The sequence below is a fragment of the Trachypithecus francoisi genome, unplaced genomic scaffold (assembly GCF_009764315.1).
Source record: "Trachypithecus francoisi isolate TF-2019V2 unplaced genomic scaffold, Tfra_2.0 Lachesis_group15, whole genome shotgun sequence".
Lineage (NCBI taxonomy): Eukaryota > Metazoa > Chordata > Mammalia > Primates > Cercopithecidae > Trachypithecus > Trachypithecus francoisi.
In genome coordinates, this window is record NW_022681460.1 from 114,923,387 (window position 1) to 114,939,548 (window position 16,162).

General features: G+C 50.6%; 1 protein-coding gene across 1 annotated transcript; it reads right to left on the minus strand.

Annotated features, from left to right (window-relative positions):
- Positions 1–5,234: 5,234 nt before the first annotated feature.
- On the minus strand, positions 5,235–7,029 carry LOC117097928 (hemoglobin subunit zeta). Its single transcript, XM_033236455.1, has 3 exons — positions 6,674–7,029; positions 5,587–5,791; positions 5,235–5,465 (listed from the first exon to the last, which is right to left on the minus strand). Exons 1-3 carry the CDS (start codon positions 6,766–6,768, stop codon positions 5,337–5,339), a joined length of 429 nt encoding a protein of 142 aa, XP_033092346.1. The 5' UTR covers positions 6,769–7,029; the 3' UTR covers positions 5,235–5,336.
- Between the last annotated feature and the right edge of the window lie 9,133 nt (positions 7,030–16,162).

Genomic DNA, 16,162 nt, shown 5'->3' on the forward strand with positions numbered 1-16,162 from the left:
TGGGATTACAGGCGCATGCTACCATGTCAGGAGTTGGAGACCAGCCTGGCCAACATGGTGAAACCCCGTCTCTACTAAAAATACAAAAATTAGCAGGGCATCGTGGCGCGCCTGTAATCCCAGCCACTCAGGAGGCTGAGGCAGGAGAACCTCTTGAACCCAGGAAGTGGAGGTTGCAGTGAACCAAGATTATGCCACCGCACTCCAAACTGGGTGACAGAGCGAGATTCCATCTCAAAAAATAAAAATAAATAAATAAGTAAATATTTTAAAGAACATCTATTTTCTTCAGTTAATAACATCAAAAAGACTGCATTGACATGGTTAAATTCGCAGGCCCCTCAGTCCTTTGGGGATGGAGTAAATGGCTGGTATCATTGCTTTCAAAAGGGTCTTGAACTTGTTGGTGCATGTGTTGATAAATGGATTTGGATCAATATTAACCTGATTGTGGTGGCTGTCCTCTGTCTATGCAGGCTAGTGTCCTTGTTGATTTTAGGAAATACACAGTATGTGGAGGATAGTTAGAGTACTGATGTTGGCATCCCCCTCTCCAAGGGCTCCGAGAGAAAGCGCAACTGGGGGCAAGAGAGAGACCAGGCCAATGTGGTAGAATATTAACAGCTGGAGATTCTGGATGAGTAGTATTCGAGAGTTTCTATATTCTTTTTTTTTTTTTTTTGAGGCGGAGTCTCGTTCTGTCGCCCGGACTGGAATGCAGTGGCCAGATCTCAGCTCACTGCAAGGTCTGCCTCCTGGGTTCACGCCATTCTCCTGCCTCAGCCTCCCGAGTAGCTGGGACTACAGGCGCCCGCCACCTCGCCCGGCTAGTTTTTTTGTATTTTTAGTAGAGACGGGGTTTCACCGCGTTAGCCAGGATGGTCTCGATCTCCTGACCTCGTGATTCGCCCTCGGCCTCCCAAAGTGCTGGGATTACAGGCTTGAGCCACCGCGCCCGGCCGAGTTTCTCTATTCTTGTAATTTTATTTAACAATTTTATTGAAATAAAATTCACTCACTTAATGTGTACATTTCAATAATTTTTTTTTTTTTTTTTTTTTGAGACAGAATCTCATTCTGTTGGCCAAGCTGGAGTTCAGTGGCACTATCTCGGCTCACTGCAACCTCTGTCTCCTAGGCTCAAGCAATTCTCCTGCCTCAGCCTCCCAAGTAGCTGGGATTACAGGCATGTGCCACCAAGTGTGGCTAATTTTTGCATTTTTAGTAGAGACAGGGTTTCACCGTGTTAGTCAGGTTAGTCTTGAACTCCTGACCTCAGGTGATCTGCCTGTCTTGGCCTCTCAAAGTGCTGGAATTACAGGCGTGAGCCACCACCCCCGGCCCATTTCAATAATGTTTTTTTGGTTCTTTCTCTAAGAAGTTTACTGAGTCACAGAGAACAGAAAATAAAAACAAAAGTCTCATTCTAATTGCTTTTTTTTTTTTTTGAGACAGAGTCTTGCACTGTTGCCCAGGCTGGAGTGCAGTGGCGCTGTCTCGGTTCACTGCAAACTCCTCCTCCCGGGTTTACGCCATTCTCCTACCTCAGCCTCTCAAGTAGCTGGGACTACAGGCGCCCGCCACCACACCCAGCTAATTTTTTTTTATTTTTTAGTAGAGGCAGGGTTTCACCATCTTAGCCAGGATGGTCTCGATTTCCTGATGTCATGATCCGCCCGCCTCAGCCTCCCAAAGTGCTGGGATTACAGGCGTGAGCCGCCGCGCCCGGCCCCATTTCCATAGTTTTTAATGTGTTCACATAATTGTGCGGCCATCACCATAATCAATTTTAGAATGTTTTCATCACAGCCCAAAAAGCCCCATGCCCACCAGCAGTCATCCTTGTTTCTCCATCTTTGTCTTATTCTTGCAGGATGCTTTTATTTTTTGATAATTTGAATATATTTCAAAATAAAAGATTATGAAATTATGATATACATGTTATTAGGAACAATAAACTACAGAGTATTAGAGTGTCTTTGTAGTTCTTTTGGTCATAACCAAGGTACTGTGTTCAGAAGTCACCTGGAACAATTCTTTTTTCTGATTATTATATCACGACATTCTTACATTGGTTCATTTATTTAAGTTGGTTTTCAATTTGGGGGCTTTTATTTTCTCTCTCTCTCTTTTTTTTTTTTTTTGAGATGGAGTCTCGCTCTGTCACCCAGGCTGGTGTGCAGTGGCGCAATCTCGGCTCATGGAAAGCTCCGCCTCCCGGGCTCATGCCATTCTCCTGCCTCAGCCTCCCGAGGAGCTAGGACTACAGGCACCCGCCACTGCGCCCAGCTAATTTTTTTGTATTTTTAGTAAAGACGAGGTTTCACCGTGGTCTCGATCTCCTGATCTCATGATCCGCCCGCCTCGGCCTCCCAAAGTGCTGGGATTACAGGCGTGAGCCACCATGCCTGGCCCTCTTTTTTTTTTTTTTTTTTTTGGTAATATAGATAAGGTCTCTCTCTGTTGCCCAGGCTGCAGTGCGGTGGTGCAATCATAGCTTACTACAGCCTGGAACTTCTGGGCTCAAGTGATACTCCCCGCCACCCATAACCCAGCCTCCCAATTAGCTGGGACTGCAGGTGCACCACCACGTCCAGCTAATTAAAAATATACATATATTTTTAGTACATATAAAGTTTTGCTATGTTGCCTAGACTGGTCTTGAGCTCCCAGGCTCAAGTGACCATCCCACCTTGGCCTCCCAAAGTGCTAAGATTCCAAGTGTGAGCCACTGCACCCAGCCACTCTTTTTGTTGTGTTTTGCTTTTTTAGAGACAGAGTACTGCTGCGTCGCTCAGGCTAGAGTGCAGTGGCACAATCATAGTTCACTGTAGCCTCCAACGTCTGGGCTCCAGGAATCCTCCAGCCTCAGCCTCCTGAGTAGCTAGCACTGCAGGTGTGAGGTAGGAGGTGGGACTCTACATGTACTCTGGAGGTCGGGCTCGGACACTGGACCAAATTGAGGACTAGCTAAAACAAGTAGGGCAGAAGCAGCTTTCCATAAGACACGCTCACCAGTGTGCCACGGGAGTTTACCATCGCCCTGGCAACACCCAGAGATTACCACCCTTTCCATGGCAGTGACTGGACCACCCAGAAGTTACCACACTCATCCTAGAAATTTGTGCATAAACTTTCCCTTAATTTGCATATAATTAAAAGTGGATAGAAAGATGAGTGCAGCAGTGCCTCTGAGCTGCTCTCCTGGGCACACTGCCTATAGGGTACCCCAGCTCTGTAAGGAGCAGTGCTCTGCTGCTGCTGTCTGCTGTGGCTTCAATATCAACAAGAGTTGCTGTTAAACACCACCAGCTTGCCGTTGAATTCCTTCCTGGGCAAAGTCAAGAACCCTCCCAGGCTAACCCCCAATTTGGAGGCTTACCTAACCTAATCATCTGCTGCCACCATGCCCAGTTAATTTTTTAATCTTTTTTTTTTTTTTTTTTTTTTTTTGAGACGGAGTCTCGCTCTGTCGCCCAGGCTGGAGTGCAGCGGCCGGATCTCACCTCACTGCAAGCTCCCGGGTTTACGCCATTCTCCTGCCTCAGCCTCCCGAGTAGCTGGGACTACAGGCGCCCGCCACCTCGCCCAGCTACTTTTTTTGTATTTTTTAGTAGAGACGGGGTTTCACCATGTTAGCCAGGATGGTCTCGATCTCCTGACCTCGTGATCCGCCCTTCTCGGCCTCCCAAAGTGCTGAGATTACAGGCCTGAGCCACCGCGCCCGGCCAATTTTTTAATCTTTTTAAGACAAGGTCCTGTTGTGTTACGTAGGCTGGCCTCCGACTCTTGGCATCAAGTGATCCTCCAGCCTTGGCCTCCCAAAGTGGTAGGATTACAGACTTGCGCCACTGGCAAAGCCACTCTTTTTATTTTAATCTTATTAATTTTGTAAATTTTTTTAAAGACAGCATCTCCCTATGTTGGCAAGGGTGGCCTTCAACTTCTGGCCTCAAGCAATCCTCTCCCCTTGTACTCCCAAAGTGCTAGGACTACAGGTATGAGCCACCATGCCCAAACTGAATTTATTTTTGATAATGAAAAATATTTACACCATTCAAAGGTCAAAACTATGTAGAGAGTCAGACTTGGAGGAGCTTCCCCTCCTTCCCCTGTCCTTCCCTGTCTTTCCACCTTCCCCTCCATCCCTACCTAACTTATTATTTGTATTCATTTCCAGTTTATCCTCCCATGGTTTGTTTTTGCAGAAGTAAGCACATGTGGGCACATACATGTCTGTGCACAAACACACATGTCCACACACAGCCTCACACATAGTTATGCATATGCTCACATACATGTGCACACACATGTTCTTGTTTGCCCTCTGTTCCACCATTGTGTACACACCACTCTAACCTCTTTCTTTTCATTATTAGAAATTATCCTCATTTTTCTTTTTCAGTCGAGTTCTCCATTGTGTGGATATCCTTGATTTTTCCAGTTAGTCCCTGATGACGGACACTTGGGTTTTCGGGTCTTTGGCAAATCAGATGCCCCAGTGGACTTGCACCCCGGGCTGGGCTCCCTCTGCCCTGGATGAGGGGTGCCCGGTGGAGGAGGGGTGCCTGCAGTCTGATCAAACTCTTGGATTTCTGCCTATCAGAGAGGTGAGACATGGATCTCACTGAGGTTTTATTTTTGTGTAGTTTAACTTGCATTTCTCTTACGAGTGAGGCTCAGCCTCTTTTCCTTTCTCATTTCTGTGAACTGTGATCTGTCTATATCACGTCTGTATCCCCCACTAGATTGTCAGCCCCACCGGGCAGGGGGCTTTCTTTACTTCAGCTGCGGTGTCCATAGCCTAGAAACATGCCTAGGCTGTCTTACGCCCAGTAAATGTTTCACTGAGGAATGGAAGAAGGAATGAGTGAACGCAGACGCCCATCACTCCCCTGTTCATCCTGATCGTTCTGAAATCAGGAAATAGTACACACTCGGGAGAAATAAAGAAGGAAGACCACGGAGGTCCCAGGGAGAGCCGGGCGGGTGGCCGGCAGCACTGTTCCCCCTACCGCAAAGGCCTAACTGCACCCCTTCTCCACCACGCCTGGGTGCCCAGTGCCCCCCGCTCCCGCCCTGGGAGCTGCACATCCCTCTGCTTCTTACAGACCCTGGAGTCGGTGCAAGGATCCCTGCGGCCCAGCAGTGGCCGGGAGACAGCCGGGGCGTCCTCCTCCCGCTCCGCCTCCCCGCGCGCCCGCCGCCCACAGACCACAGAGACCAGGTGGACGCTGCTTCGTTCGCTGGTTTATTGGCGCATTACGCGGTAAGTGGGGCTGGGGAACTTGGAGAGCAGGGGCCGCAGCCTGTCCTGGGGGTCCCGCAGGCGGCGCTCAGCGGTACTTCTCGGTCAGGACAGAGGATACGACCGATAGGAACTTGTCCCAGGCGGCGTGAGCCTCGGCCGTGAAGTCGGCGGGGAAGCGCGCGGCCAGGGTGACCAGCAGGCAGTGGGACAGGAGCTGGGGGCGGGGCCGGCTCAGTGCGGGGCGGGGCCTAACCCGGGCCCCGCCCCGCCCGGGGACACCGCCCCGCCCCGCCCAGCGGTCCCGCCCCGCCCCGCCCGCACCGCGCCCGGCTCACCTTGAAGTTCACCGGGTCCACGCGCAGGATGTAGGCGTGCAGCTCGCTCAGCTTGGTCAGGGCGGCGCCGATGTTGTCGATGTTCTTCGCTGCGTCGCCCACGGCGGCCACCACCTTGGAGCCGTGCGCGCGCAGCTGCGCGGACCCCGGGTGCAGGTCGAAGTGCGGGAAGTAGGTCTTGGTCTGCGGGTAGCTGAGGAAGAGCCTGGGACGAGGGGCGGGGGCCGTGAGCTCCCAGCAGCCCGGCCTCCCGCCCACGGCCCCGGCGCCCTGCGGCCCTCTCCGGGCACCAGGACACATCTGCGACCCCGCAGCAGGCCCCAACCCCTCCTCGCGGTGCCCGGGTGCCCAGGCAGCTGCCCCTCCCAGGCTGCCCTGTGCTAGAGGCCCCCCACCCAGGCCTCTGCAGCTCCCGGCTGGTCGCCCTGCTTCCAACGGGTTCTGTGCAGCCTGATCCCCAAGTCCCCGCCCTCCGCCTGCAGCACGCGTGGTGCCCCCAGCCCCTCCACCGTCTCCTGTGGCCACAGGACCTCCCTCCCAGCCCCAGACTGGGTTGCCCGCCACCCCTTCTGCAGGCTCATGACCTCCCAGCAGCGTTCCGGGGAAGGAAAAGCTCCCTGGACGCTCCCAGGGGATCAGACGCTGGGACTTTGATACTGGGACGGTGCCCGGATCCCAGACGCTGCGATCAGATGCTGAGACTTTAGAGACTGTAGTGCCCTGGCTGCCCTGTAAGGCCCTTCAGGTCTAGAGCAAAATTTTTCACCCTCTGCTTGTCAGAACCTGGGCCTGTGCCTGCTCAGGTCTCAGTGAGCCCAGATACCTGTGCAACTCCTAATCCTACCCTCCTTACCCTGCCCTCCTCACTGAGAGGGAAGGCTATCTGTCCCCACTGTCCCCTCCCCACTGTCCCCTCCTCACCGTCTCCTCCCCACTGCCCCCTCCCCCCGTCCCCTCCGCATCCCCTCCTCACTGTCCTCTCCCCACGGTCCCCTCCTCACTGTCCCCTCCACACCACCCCCTCTCCACTGTCCCAACTCACATACCTGGCCTCCCACCCAGTCCCTCTGGCAGTCCTGCCTCTCACCTCTCCAGAGTCTCGGTGCCGATGGTGTCAGCCTGCGTGGAGATCTTGGCCCACATGGACACAATGATAGTCCTCTCAGTCTTGGTCAGAGACATGGCGGCAGGGTGGGCGGCTGCACTGGTGTTGGGCCTGCTCAGGACTGGCCTTGGTAGTGCTCAGCCCCCAGGGTCTCCTTATATACAGGGAGCTGGGCCCAGTCAGCCTGTGGCCATTGGTCAGGTGAGGGGAGGGGGCTGCCGGGGTGGGGTTTCTTATCACATCCAGTGACAGAGGGGCCCTCGAGGCCTGGTGCGACTGGGGTTTGGGGGCTATCACTCCTGTTCCTCTCCTGTGGGCTTAGAGGGGGTGTTGGCCAGAGTCTGACCACAAAGTCTAGGAGAGATAGGGGCCCCACCCTCCCAGGAAGTCACTCCTGCATTTGCAGTCCAGTTCTGCACCGTCCTTATTCATTTCAGAATCACGACTTGGGGGAAACCACAGGAGCAGGGCCCAGTAAGCAGCCTCCTGGGAACATGCCCCATGGTCTGCTAACACTGACCTCAGTCAGCCCTGCGCAGCCACATGCCAGTCCCCTTCCCCTTTGTCTCTGGGATTCCTGGGTTTCCTCCGAGAAAGCAAGGGTTCTGTCCACCCAGCGCTGAGGGGAGATGTACTGGGTCTGTCCCCTGATAAGCAGGAGGAGGCAGCAGGTCCGGGGACAAAGGATAATTCATTTGATGTCATGTGCTAATAGGGATTGCAATATTGCTTTCCATATTAGTTATTGTAACATAATGAGGCAAACATACCTTTTAATTTTTTTTTCTTTTTTTGAGATGGAATCTCAATTTGTCGCACAGGGTGGATCACAGTGGTGCGATCTCAGCTCACTGCAACTTCTGACTGGCTGGTTCAAGTGATTCTTCTGCCTCAGCCTCCCGAGTAGCTGGGATTACAGGCACCCAGCATCATGCCTGGCTAATTTTTGTATTTTTGTAGAGACAGGGTTTCACCATGCTGGCCAGGATGGTCTTGATCTCCTGACCTCCTGATTCATCTGCCTCAGCCTCCCAAAGTGCTAGGATTACAGGTGTGAGCCACTGTGCCTGGCCAAGTTTTTTTTCTTTTTTTTAGTAGAGAAGGGGTTTCACCATCTTGGCCAGGCTAGTCTTGAACTCCTTACCTTGTGATCCACCCGCCTTGGCCTCCCAAAGTGCTGGGATTACAGGCATGAGCCACCGCACCCGGCCAACATCTTTTCAAGTATTTAGCCCATTTTTAAATTGAGTGGTTTATTCTCATACGGATGAATTTTTAGAATTCTGTGTGTCTTCTGGATGCAATCCCTTGTCAGATATGCAGTTTGCAAATGTTTTCTCCTAGTTTGTAGCTTGTTAGTTCATTCTCTTAACACTGTCTTTTTAGAGCAAAAGTTTTAATAAAGTGCAATTTATCAAAAAATTTTAAATGAATCTTTTTTTTTTTTTTTTTTTTTTGAGACGGAGTCTCGCTCTATCGCCCTGGCTGGAGTGCAGTGGCCTGATCTCAGCTCACTGCAAGCTCCGCCTCCCGGGTACATGCCATTCTCCTGCCACAGCCTCCCAAGTAGCTGGGACTACAGGTGCCTGCCACCTCGCCCGGCTAGTTTTATTTATTTATTTATTTATTTTTTAGTAGAGATGGGGTTTCACCGTGTTAGCCAGGATGGTCTCGATCTCCTGACCTCGTGATGCGCCCATCTCGGCCTCCCAAAGTGCTGCGATTACAGGCTTGAGCCACCGCGCCCGGCCGAAAATGAATCTTACTGCCATGCCTAGGAACTGCCTGTCTAACCATAGAACACAAAGATTTTCACCTATGTTTTCTTCTAAAGTTGTATAGTTTATGTTTATAGTGAGATCTACAATCTATTCTGGGATGACTTTTGCCTGAGGTCCAGGTTCTTCTGTTTGCTTGTTTGTTTTTTTGCCTATGGATGTCCAATTGTTTCAGTACTATTTTTTGAAAAGGCTATACGCTTTCTATTCAGTTGGCTTCTCGCACTTATTTGTAAAAAATGAATGGGGCATAGGCTTGTGGGTCAATTTCTGGACTCTCTGTTCTGTTCTATGTGTCTATGCTTTACCACATCCACACTGTCTTGATTACTATAGCTTTATGATGTCCTAAAATGGAATAATCTCAGAGAATGAGAGAAAAATATTTGTAAATCATATATCTGATAGGGAAGTTATCCAAATACATGCAAAATATCTTTTTTTTTTTCAGACAGAGTCTTGCTCTGTCACCCAGGCTGGAGTACAATGGCGCACTCTCGGCTCACTGCAACCTCCACCTCCTGAGTTCAAGCCATTCTCATGCCTCAGCCTCCTGAGTAGCTGGGACCACAGGTGTGCACCACCACACCCGGCTAACAGTTTTTTGTTTTTTGTTGTTTTTTTTTTTTTTGAGACAGAATTTTGCTCTTGTCGCCCAGACTGGAGTACAACGACACGATCTCAGCTCACCACAACCTCTGCCTCCTGGGCTCAAGCCATTCTCCTGCCTCAGCTTTGCGAGTAGCTGGGATTATAGGCACGCACCACCACACTCGGCTAATTTTGTATTTTTAGCAGAGTCAGGGTTTCCCCATGTTAGTCAGGCTGGTCTCGAGCCCCCGACCTCAGGTGATCCACCCTCTTTGGCCTCCCAAAGTGTTAGGATTACAGGCATGAGCCACCGCACCTGGCCACGCCCAGCTAATATATTTTTATTTTTATTTATTAATTTTTTTGCGATGGAGTCTTTCTCTGTCACCAGGCTGGAGTGCAGTGGCGTGATCTCAGCTCACTGTAACCTCTGCCTCCTGGGTTCAAGCAATTCCCCTGCCTCAGCCTCCCAAGTAGCTGGGACTACAGGCACACGCCACCACACCCGGCTAATTTTTTGTATTTTAGTAGAGATGGGGTTTCACTGTGTTGGCCAGGATGGTCTCAATCTCCTGACTCATGATCCACCAGCCTCGGCCTCCCAAAGTGCTGGGACTACAGGCATGAGCCACTGCACCCAGCCACACCTGGCTAATTTTTCTGTATTTTTAGTTGAGAGGGTGTTTTGCCACGTTGGCCAGCCTGGTCTCGAACTCCTGACCTCAAGTGATTTGCCCACCTTAGCCTCCTAAAGTGCTGGGATTACAGGTGTGAGCCACCATGCTTGGCCCCAAATATCTTACAACTCAATAATAAATAGACAAGTAATCAATTGAAAAATGGCAGCTGGGTGTGGTGGCTCATGCCTGTGATCTTAGCACTTTCAGAGGCCGAGGAGAGAGGATCAGTTGAACCCAGGAATTCAAAACCAGCCTGAGCAACATACTGAGATCCCCATCTCTTAAACAAAAAAAAAAATTGGCCGGGCGTGGTGGCTCACTCCTGTAATCCCAGCACTTTGGGAGGCGGAGGCGGACAGATCACGAGGTCAGGAAATCGAGAACATCTTGGCCAACATGGTGAAACCCCGTCTCTACTAAAAATACAAATTAGGCGAGTGTGGTGTTGTGCACCTGTAGTCCCAGCTACTAGGGAGGCTGAGGCAGGAGAATCGCTTGAACCTGGAAGACGGAGATTGCAGTGAGCTGAGATTGTGCCACTGCACTGCAGCCTGGGTGACACAGCGAAACTCCATCTCAAAAACAAAAAACAAAGAAACGAACAAAAATTAGCAAGGCATAGTGCGTGCCCATAGTCTCAGTTTCTTGGAATGCTGAGGTGGGAGCATCATTTGAGGTAAGGAGTTTGAGACTGCAGTAAGTTAGGATCTCACCCTAACTCTAGCCTGGGTGGCAGACTGAGACTCTGCCTCTAATAAATAAGTAATTTATTTATTTATTTTATTTTATTTATTTATTTTTTTTGAGACGAAGTCTCGCTCTGTCGCCCAGGCTGGAGTGCAGTGGCCGGACCTCAGCTCACTGCAAGCTCCGCCTCCCGGGTTTACGCCATTCTCCTGCCTCAGCCTCCCGAGTAGCTGGGACTACAGGCGCCCGCCACCTCACCTGGCTAGTTTTTTGGTATTTTTTAGTAGAGACGGGGTTTCACCATGTTAGCCAGGATGGTCTTGATCTCCTGACCTCGTGATCCACCCGTCTCGGCCTCCCAAAGTGCTGGGATTACAGGCGTGAGCCACCGCGCCCGGCACTTAAATAAACAATTTTAAAAAAAGAAAAATTGCAAATAATTTTAATGCACTTTTTTTTTTGTTTTTTGAGATGGAGTTTCACTCTTGTCGCCCAGGCTAGAGTGCAGTGGTGCAATCTCAGCTCACTGCAACCTCCACCTCCTGGGTTCAAGTGATTCTCCTGCCTCAGCCTCCTGAATAGCTGGGATGACAGGCGTGCATCACCACACCCGGCTAATTTTGTATTTTTAGTACAGAAGGGGTTTCTCCATGTTGCTCAGACTGGTTTTGAACTCCCAACCTCAGGAGATCGGCCTGCCTTGGCCTCCCAAAGTGCTGGGATTACAGGCATGAGTCACCGTGCCTGGCTTGGATGCACATTTCTATTAAAGAAGATATACATACATCAAGGCGGGCAGATCACTTGGGGTCAGAAGTTGGAGAACAGCCTGGCCAACGTGGCAAAAACCCATTTCTACTAAAAATACAAAGAGTAGCTGAGTGTGGTGGCGCACACCTGTAATCCCAGGTACTTGGGAGGCTGAGGCAGGAGAATCGCTTGAACCTGGGAGGCGGAGGTTGCAGTGAGCAGAGATGGTGCCACTGCCCTCCAGCCTGGGCGACAGAGCGAGACTGTCTCAAACAAAAAATATGCAAATGGCCAATAAACATGTAAAAAGATGCTCAACATCGTTAGTCACTAGGGAAATACAAATCAAAACCACTTCACATCTACTAGGGTGACTATAATTAAAAAGACACAACAAGGCTGGGCGCGGTGGCTCACGCCTGTAATCCCAGCACTTTGGGAGGCCGAGGCGGGTGGATCATCAGGTCAGGAGATGGAGACCATCCTGGCTAACACGGTGAAACCCCGTCTCTACTAAAAGTACAAAAAATTAGCCGGGCGTGGTGGCGGCGCCTGTAGTCCCAGCTACTCGGGAGGCTGAGGCAGCAGAATGGTGTGAACCCGGGAGGCGGAGCTTGCAGTGAGCCAAGTCCGTGCCACTGCACTGCAGACTGGGAGACAGAGCGAGACTCCGCCTCAAAAAAGTAAAAAAGAAACGTAAGCAGGCCAGGTGCAGTGGCTCACGCCTGTCATCGCAACACTGTGGGAGGCTGAGGCAGGTGGATTGCTTGAGGTCAGGAGTTCTAGACCAGCCTGGCCAATATGGTGAAACCCCATCTCTACTAAAAATACAAAAATTAGCCAGGCGTAGCAATGTGCACCTGTAATCCCAGCTACTCAGGGGGCTGCTAAGGCAGGAGAATCGCTTGAACCCGGGAGGCGGAGGTTGCAGTGAGCTGAGATGGAGCCACTGCACTCCAGTTTGGTGACAGAGCCAGATTACATCCCAAAAAACAAACAAAGAGACAAACAAACAAAAAACAAAAGCATATGTCTGTACAAAAGTTTGTGTGTATAATCCCAGCATTTTGAGAGGCCAAGGCAAGCATATAACCTGAGGTCAGGAGTTTGATGCCAGCCTGGCCAACATGGAGAAACCCCATCTCTACTAAAAATACAAAAATTACCTACTAAACATACAAAAATTAGCTGGGTGTGGTGGCACATGCCTGTAATCCCAGGTACTTGGGAGGCTGAGGAAGGAGAATCACTTGAACCCGGGAGGCGAAGTTTGCAGTAAGCCAAGATTGCACCACTGCCCTCCAGCCTGGCTGACAGAGCAAGACTTCATCACAAAAAAAAAAAAAAAAAAAAAAAAAAAAGTTTGATTTTTGTTAAGTGGATTAAAAAACTTACTACCTTAAAAAAAGTTTGTGGGCCGGGCGCGGTGGCTCAAGCCTGAATCCCAGCACTTTGGGAGGCCGAGGTGGGCGGATCACGAGGTCAGGAGATCGAGACCATCCTGGCTAACATGGTGAAACCCCGTCTCTGCTAAAAAAATACAAAAAACTAGCCAGGTGAGGTGGCGGGCGCCTGTAGTCCCAGCTACTCGGGAGGCTGAGGCAGGAGAATGGCGTAAACCCGGGAGGCGGAGCTTGCAGTGAGCTGAGATCCGGCCACTGCACTCCAGCCTGGGCGACAGAGCGAGACTCCGTCTCAAAAAATAAATAAATAAATAAATAAAAAGTTTGTGGCTGGGGGCGGTGGCTCAGGCCTGTAATCCCAGCACTTTGGGAGGACAAGGCGGGCAGATCACCAGAGATCGGGAGTTGGTGCTCAGCCTGGCCAACATAGTGAAACCCCGTCTCTACTAAAATACAAAAATTAAAAAGAAAAAATTAGCCGGGTGTAATGATGCATGCACTCACCTGTAACCCCAGCTACTTGGGAGGGTGAAGCAGGGGAATCACTTGGCTCACACATGTAATCCCAGCACTTTGAGAGGCCGAGGTGGGCGGATCACCTGAGATCAGGAGTTTGAGACCAGCCTGGCCAACATGGTGAAACCCTGTCTCTACTAAAAACACAAAAATTAGCCAGGTGTGGTGGCAGGAGCCTGTAATCCCAGCTACTTGGGAAGCTGAGGCAGGAGAATCTCTTGAACCCGGGAGGCAGAGGTTGCAGTGAGCTGAGATCGTGCCATTGCACTCTAGCCTGGGCAACAGAGTGAGACTCCATTTCAAAAAAAAAAAAAAATAGTTTGTATGTATATAATAACATTATTCATATTTGGCAAAAAATAATGTCCATTAACTGATGAATTGTACAGCATGAATGGGCCTTGGAAACACACTCAGGGAGAGAAGCCAGACACAAAAGGCCACATGTTGTATGATTCCACGTACATGACATGTCCAGAATGGGCAAATCCACAGACATGAGAGTAGATTGGTGGTTCTCTAGTGCTGGCGTCACGGGGGCTGTGACTGCTCGTGTATTTAACACATGGGTTTGCTTTTTGGGGAATGAAGATGTTCTAAAATTGACTATGATAATGGTTGTGTAACTGTCAATATACTAAAACCCACTGAATTGTACACTTTATTTATTTATTTATTTATTTATTTATTTATTTATTTATTTATTTGAGACGGAGTCTCGCTCTGTCACCCAGGCTGGAGTGCGGTGGCCGGATCTCAGCTCACTGCAAGCTCCGCCTCCCCGTTCCCGCCATTCTCCTGTCTCAGCCTCCCGAGTAGCTGGGACGACAGGCGCCCGCCACCTCGCCCGGCTAGTTTTTTGTATTTTTTAGTAGAGACGGGGTTTCACTGTATTAGCCAGGATGGTCTCGATCTCCTGACCTCGTGATCCGCCTGCCTCGGCCTCCCAAAGTGCTGGGATTACAGGCGTGAGCCACCGCGCCCGGCCTATTTATTTTTATTTGTCTTTTTGCGACGGAGTTTTGCTGTTGTTGCCCAGGCTGGAGTGCAGTGGCGCGATCTTGGCTCACCGCAACCTCTGTCTCCCGGGTTCAAGCGATTCTTCTGCCTCAGTCTCTCAAGTAGCTGGGATTACAGGCATGAGCCACCATGCCCGGCTAATTTTGTATTTTTAGTAGAGATGGGGTTTCTCCATGTTGGTCAGGCTGGTCTCGAACTCCCAACCTCAAGTGCTCTGCCTGCCTCAGCCTCCCAAAGTGCTGGGATTACAGGTGTGAGCCACCGCGCCCAGCCTGAATTATACACTTTAAATAGGTGAACTGTATGGTATGTGAATTTTATCTCAAAAGAGCTGTTAAAAAGTGAGGAATGTGATTTCTCATTGTTTATTCTTCCTTTTCAAAATTTCTTTGGCTATTCTAATTTCTTTCCCTTTCTGTATGAATATTAGAGTTAGCTAAAGAGTTATCTGCACAAAATCCTGCTGAAATTTTGGTGCAATCAAAGGCAAATGTTTTCTTTAAGGAGAAGTTTGTTTTGTTTTGTTTTCCCCTGTACGGAGAGCATTGACCACAGGCATTTTTTTTTTTTCTTTTCTGTTTTTTTGAGACGGAGTCTCACTCTGTTGCCCAGGCTGGAGTGCAGTGGCTGGATCTCAGCTCGCTGCAACCGCCGCTTCCCTGGTTTACACCATTCTCCTGCCTCAGCCTCCCGAGTAGCTGGGACTACAGGCACCCGCCACCTCGCCCGGCTAGTTTTTTGTATTTTTTAGTAGAGATGGGGTTTCACTGTGTTAGCCAGGATGGTCTCGATCTCCTGACCTCGTGATCCGCCCGTCTCGGCCTCCCAAAGTGCCGGGATTACAGACTTGAGCCACCGCGCCCGGCTTTTTTTCTTTTTTTTTTAAGATGGAGCCTGGCTCTGTTGCCCAGGCTGGGGTGTACTTGATGTTTTATTCTGTAAAGGCCCTCATTCTTCCATGCCTGAGATGTGAGATGGTGAGATTGTCAGGGGTTGAGGGCAGCAGCAGCCTTTGATGCCCTCTGGGCTTAGCAGATGGGAGGGGCTCTCCTACCAAGCTTCCAGGAACTGCCTTCTAGCACTGCCTGGGTCCTCCTTGCTGGTCTGTTCCTTGTGCACATTTCACAGCTGCTCCTCTTGTTGTGTGGCAGGGCTCCCCTCTCCCAGGGGTGTGCCCACCCACTCTGAGAGGGCACCCGGCTTGCTCACTGTCCTGGGAAGTGCTGCTGCTGACCACGGGAGGCCAGTGTATCCTTTCCTCATCTAGGTCTTCTTTCAGACCGAGATGAACTGGCCCTCCCTGGTCACCCTATGCTGTTGCTTGGTTCAGAAGGACACTCCTGGTTCATCTCAGCCTGGCACCTAGGGACTCCTTGGGCACATGGGCCTGTGAGGAGGGTGTGAGTCTGTGCTTGAGGTTTTGGCTCCTCGATAGGAGAGAAGGTGGCAGAGAGAGGGACAGAGACAGATGAATACACTGACAGAGAAGACACAGTGAGTGATGGAGGAGGCTGAGGGCCAGGCAGAGGGAGATACACAGAGCAGGGAAGGCAAGTCCAGAGGCCAACCACATGGGGCATTTGGGTCGTGAAGGGCTCTCAGTGCCTGGGAGAATCCCTCCAGCTGCAGTGGGAGGACCTGTGACCAGAAAGCACTGCAGGGCTGCTCCGCTCCCTAACGGAGGAGGGAAGTAGAGTCCTGTTTCCAGGGTGGGTGCCGCCCATGCGGGGGGACGGTCCTTAGCTACTTTCAGGCCTCAGGGCCTCCTCGTTTCCTCCTGGAACCACCTGCCCTTGCCATGTTTGGCCCCCACAAGGAGAGGAATTGAGTCTGAAACTTCCAAACCCTGCAAAGCGTCATTATGGGCAGGAGCTCTTTTCTATTTTTCCATTGTGAAATGTAGCACAAGATGTAGATTATAGTTTAATGAATTATTAGAAAGCAGATGGCACCCCGATCCTCCCCAAAGGTAACTCTACCTGACTTCTTGCTTTTCAGTAATTTTTTTTTTTTTTTTTTTGAGATGGAGTCTCGCTGTCTCCCAGG

Coding starts and splice junctions, on each gene's coding strand:
- LOC117097928 (XM_033236455.1), bottom strand. CDS start 6,768: ATGTCTCTGACCAAGACTGAGAGGACTATCATTGTGTCCATGTGGGCC. Junction 5,792..6,673: donor GGCACCGAGACTCTGGAGAG/GTGAGAGGCAGG, acceptor CCCTCGTCCCAG/GCTCTTCCTCAGCTACCCGC. Junction 5,466..5,586: donor TGGACCCGGTGAACTTCAAG/GTGAGCCGGGCG, acceptor CCCCGCCCCCAG/CTCCTGTCCCACTGCCTGCT.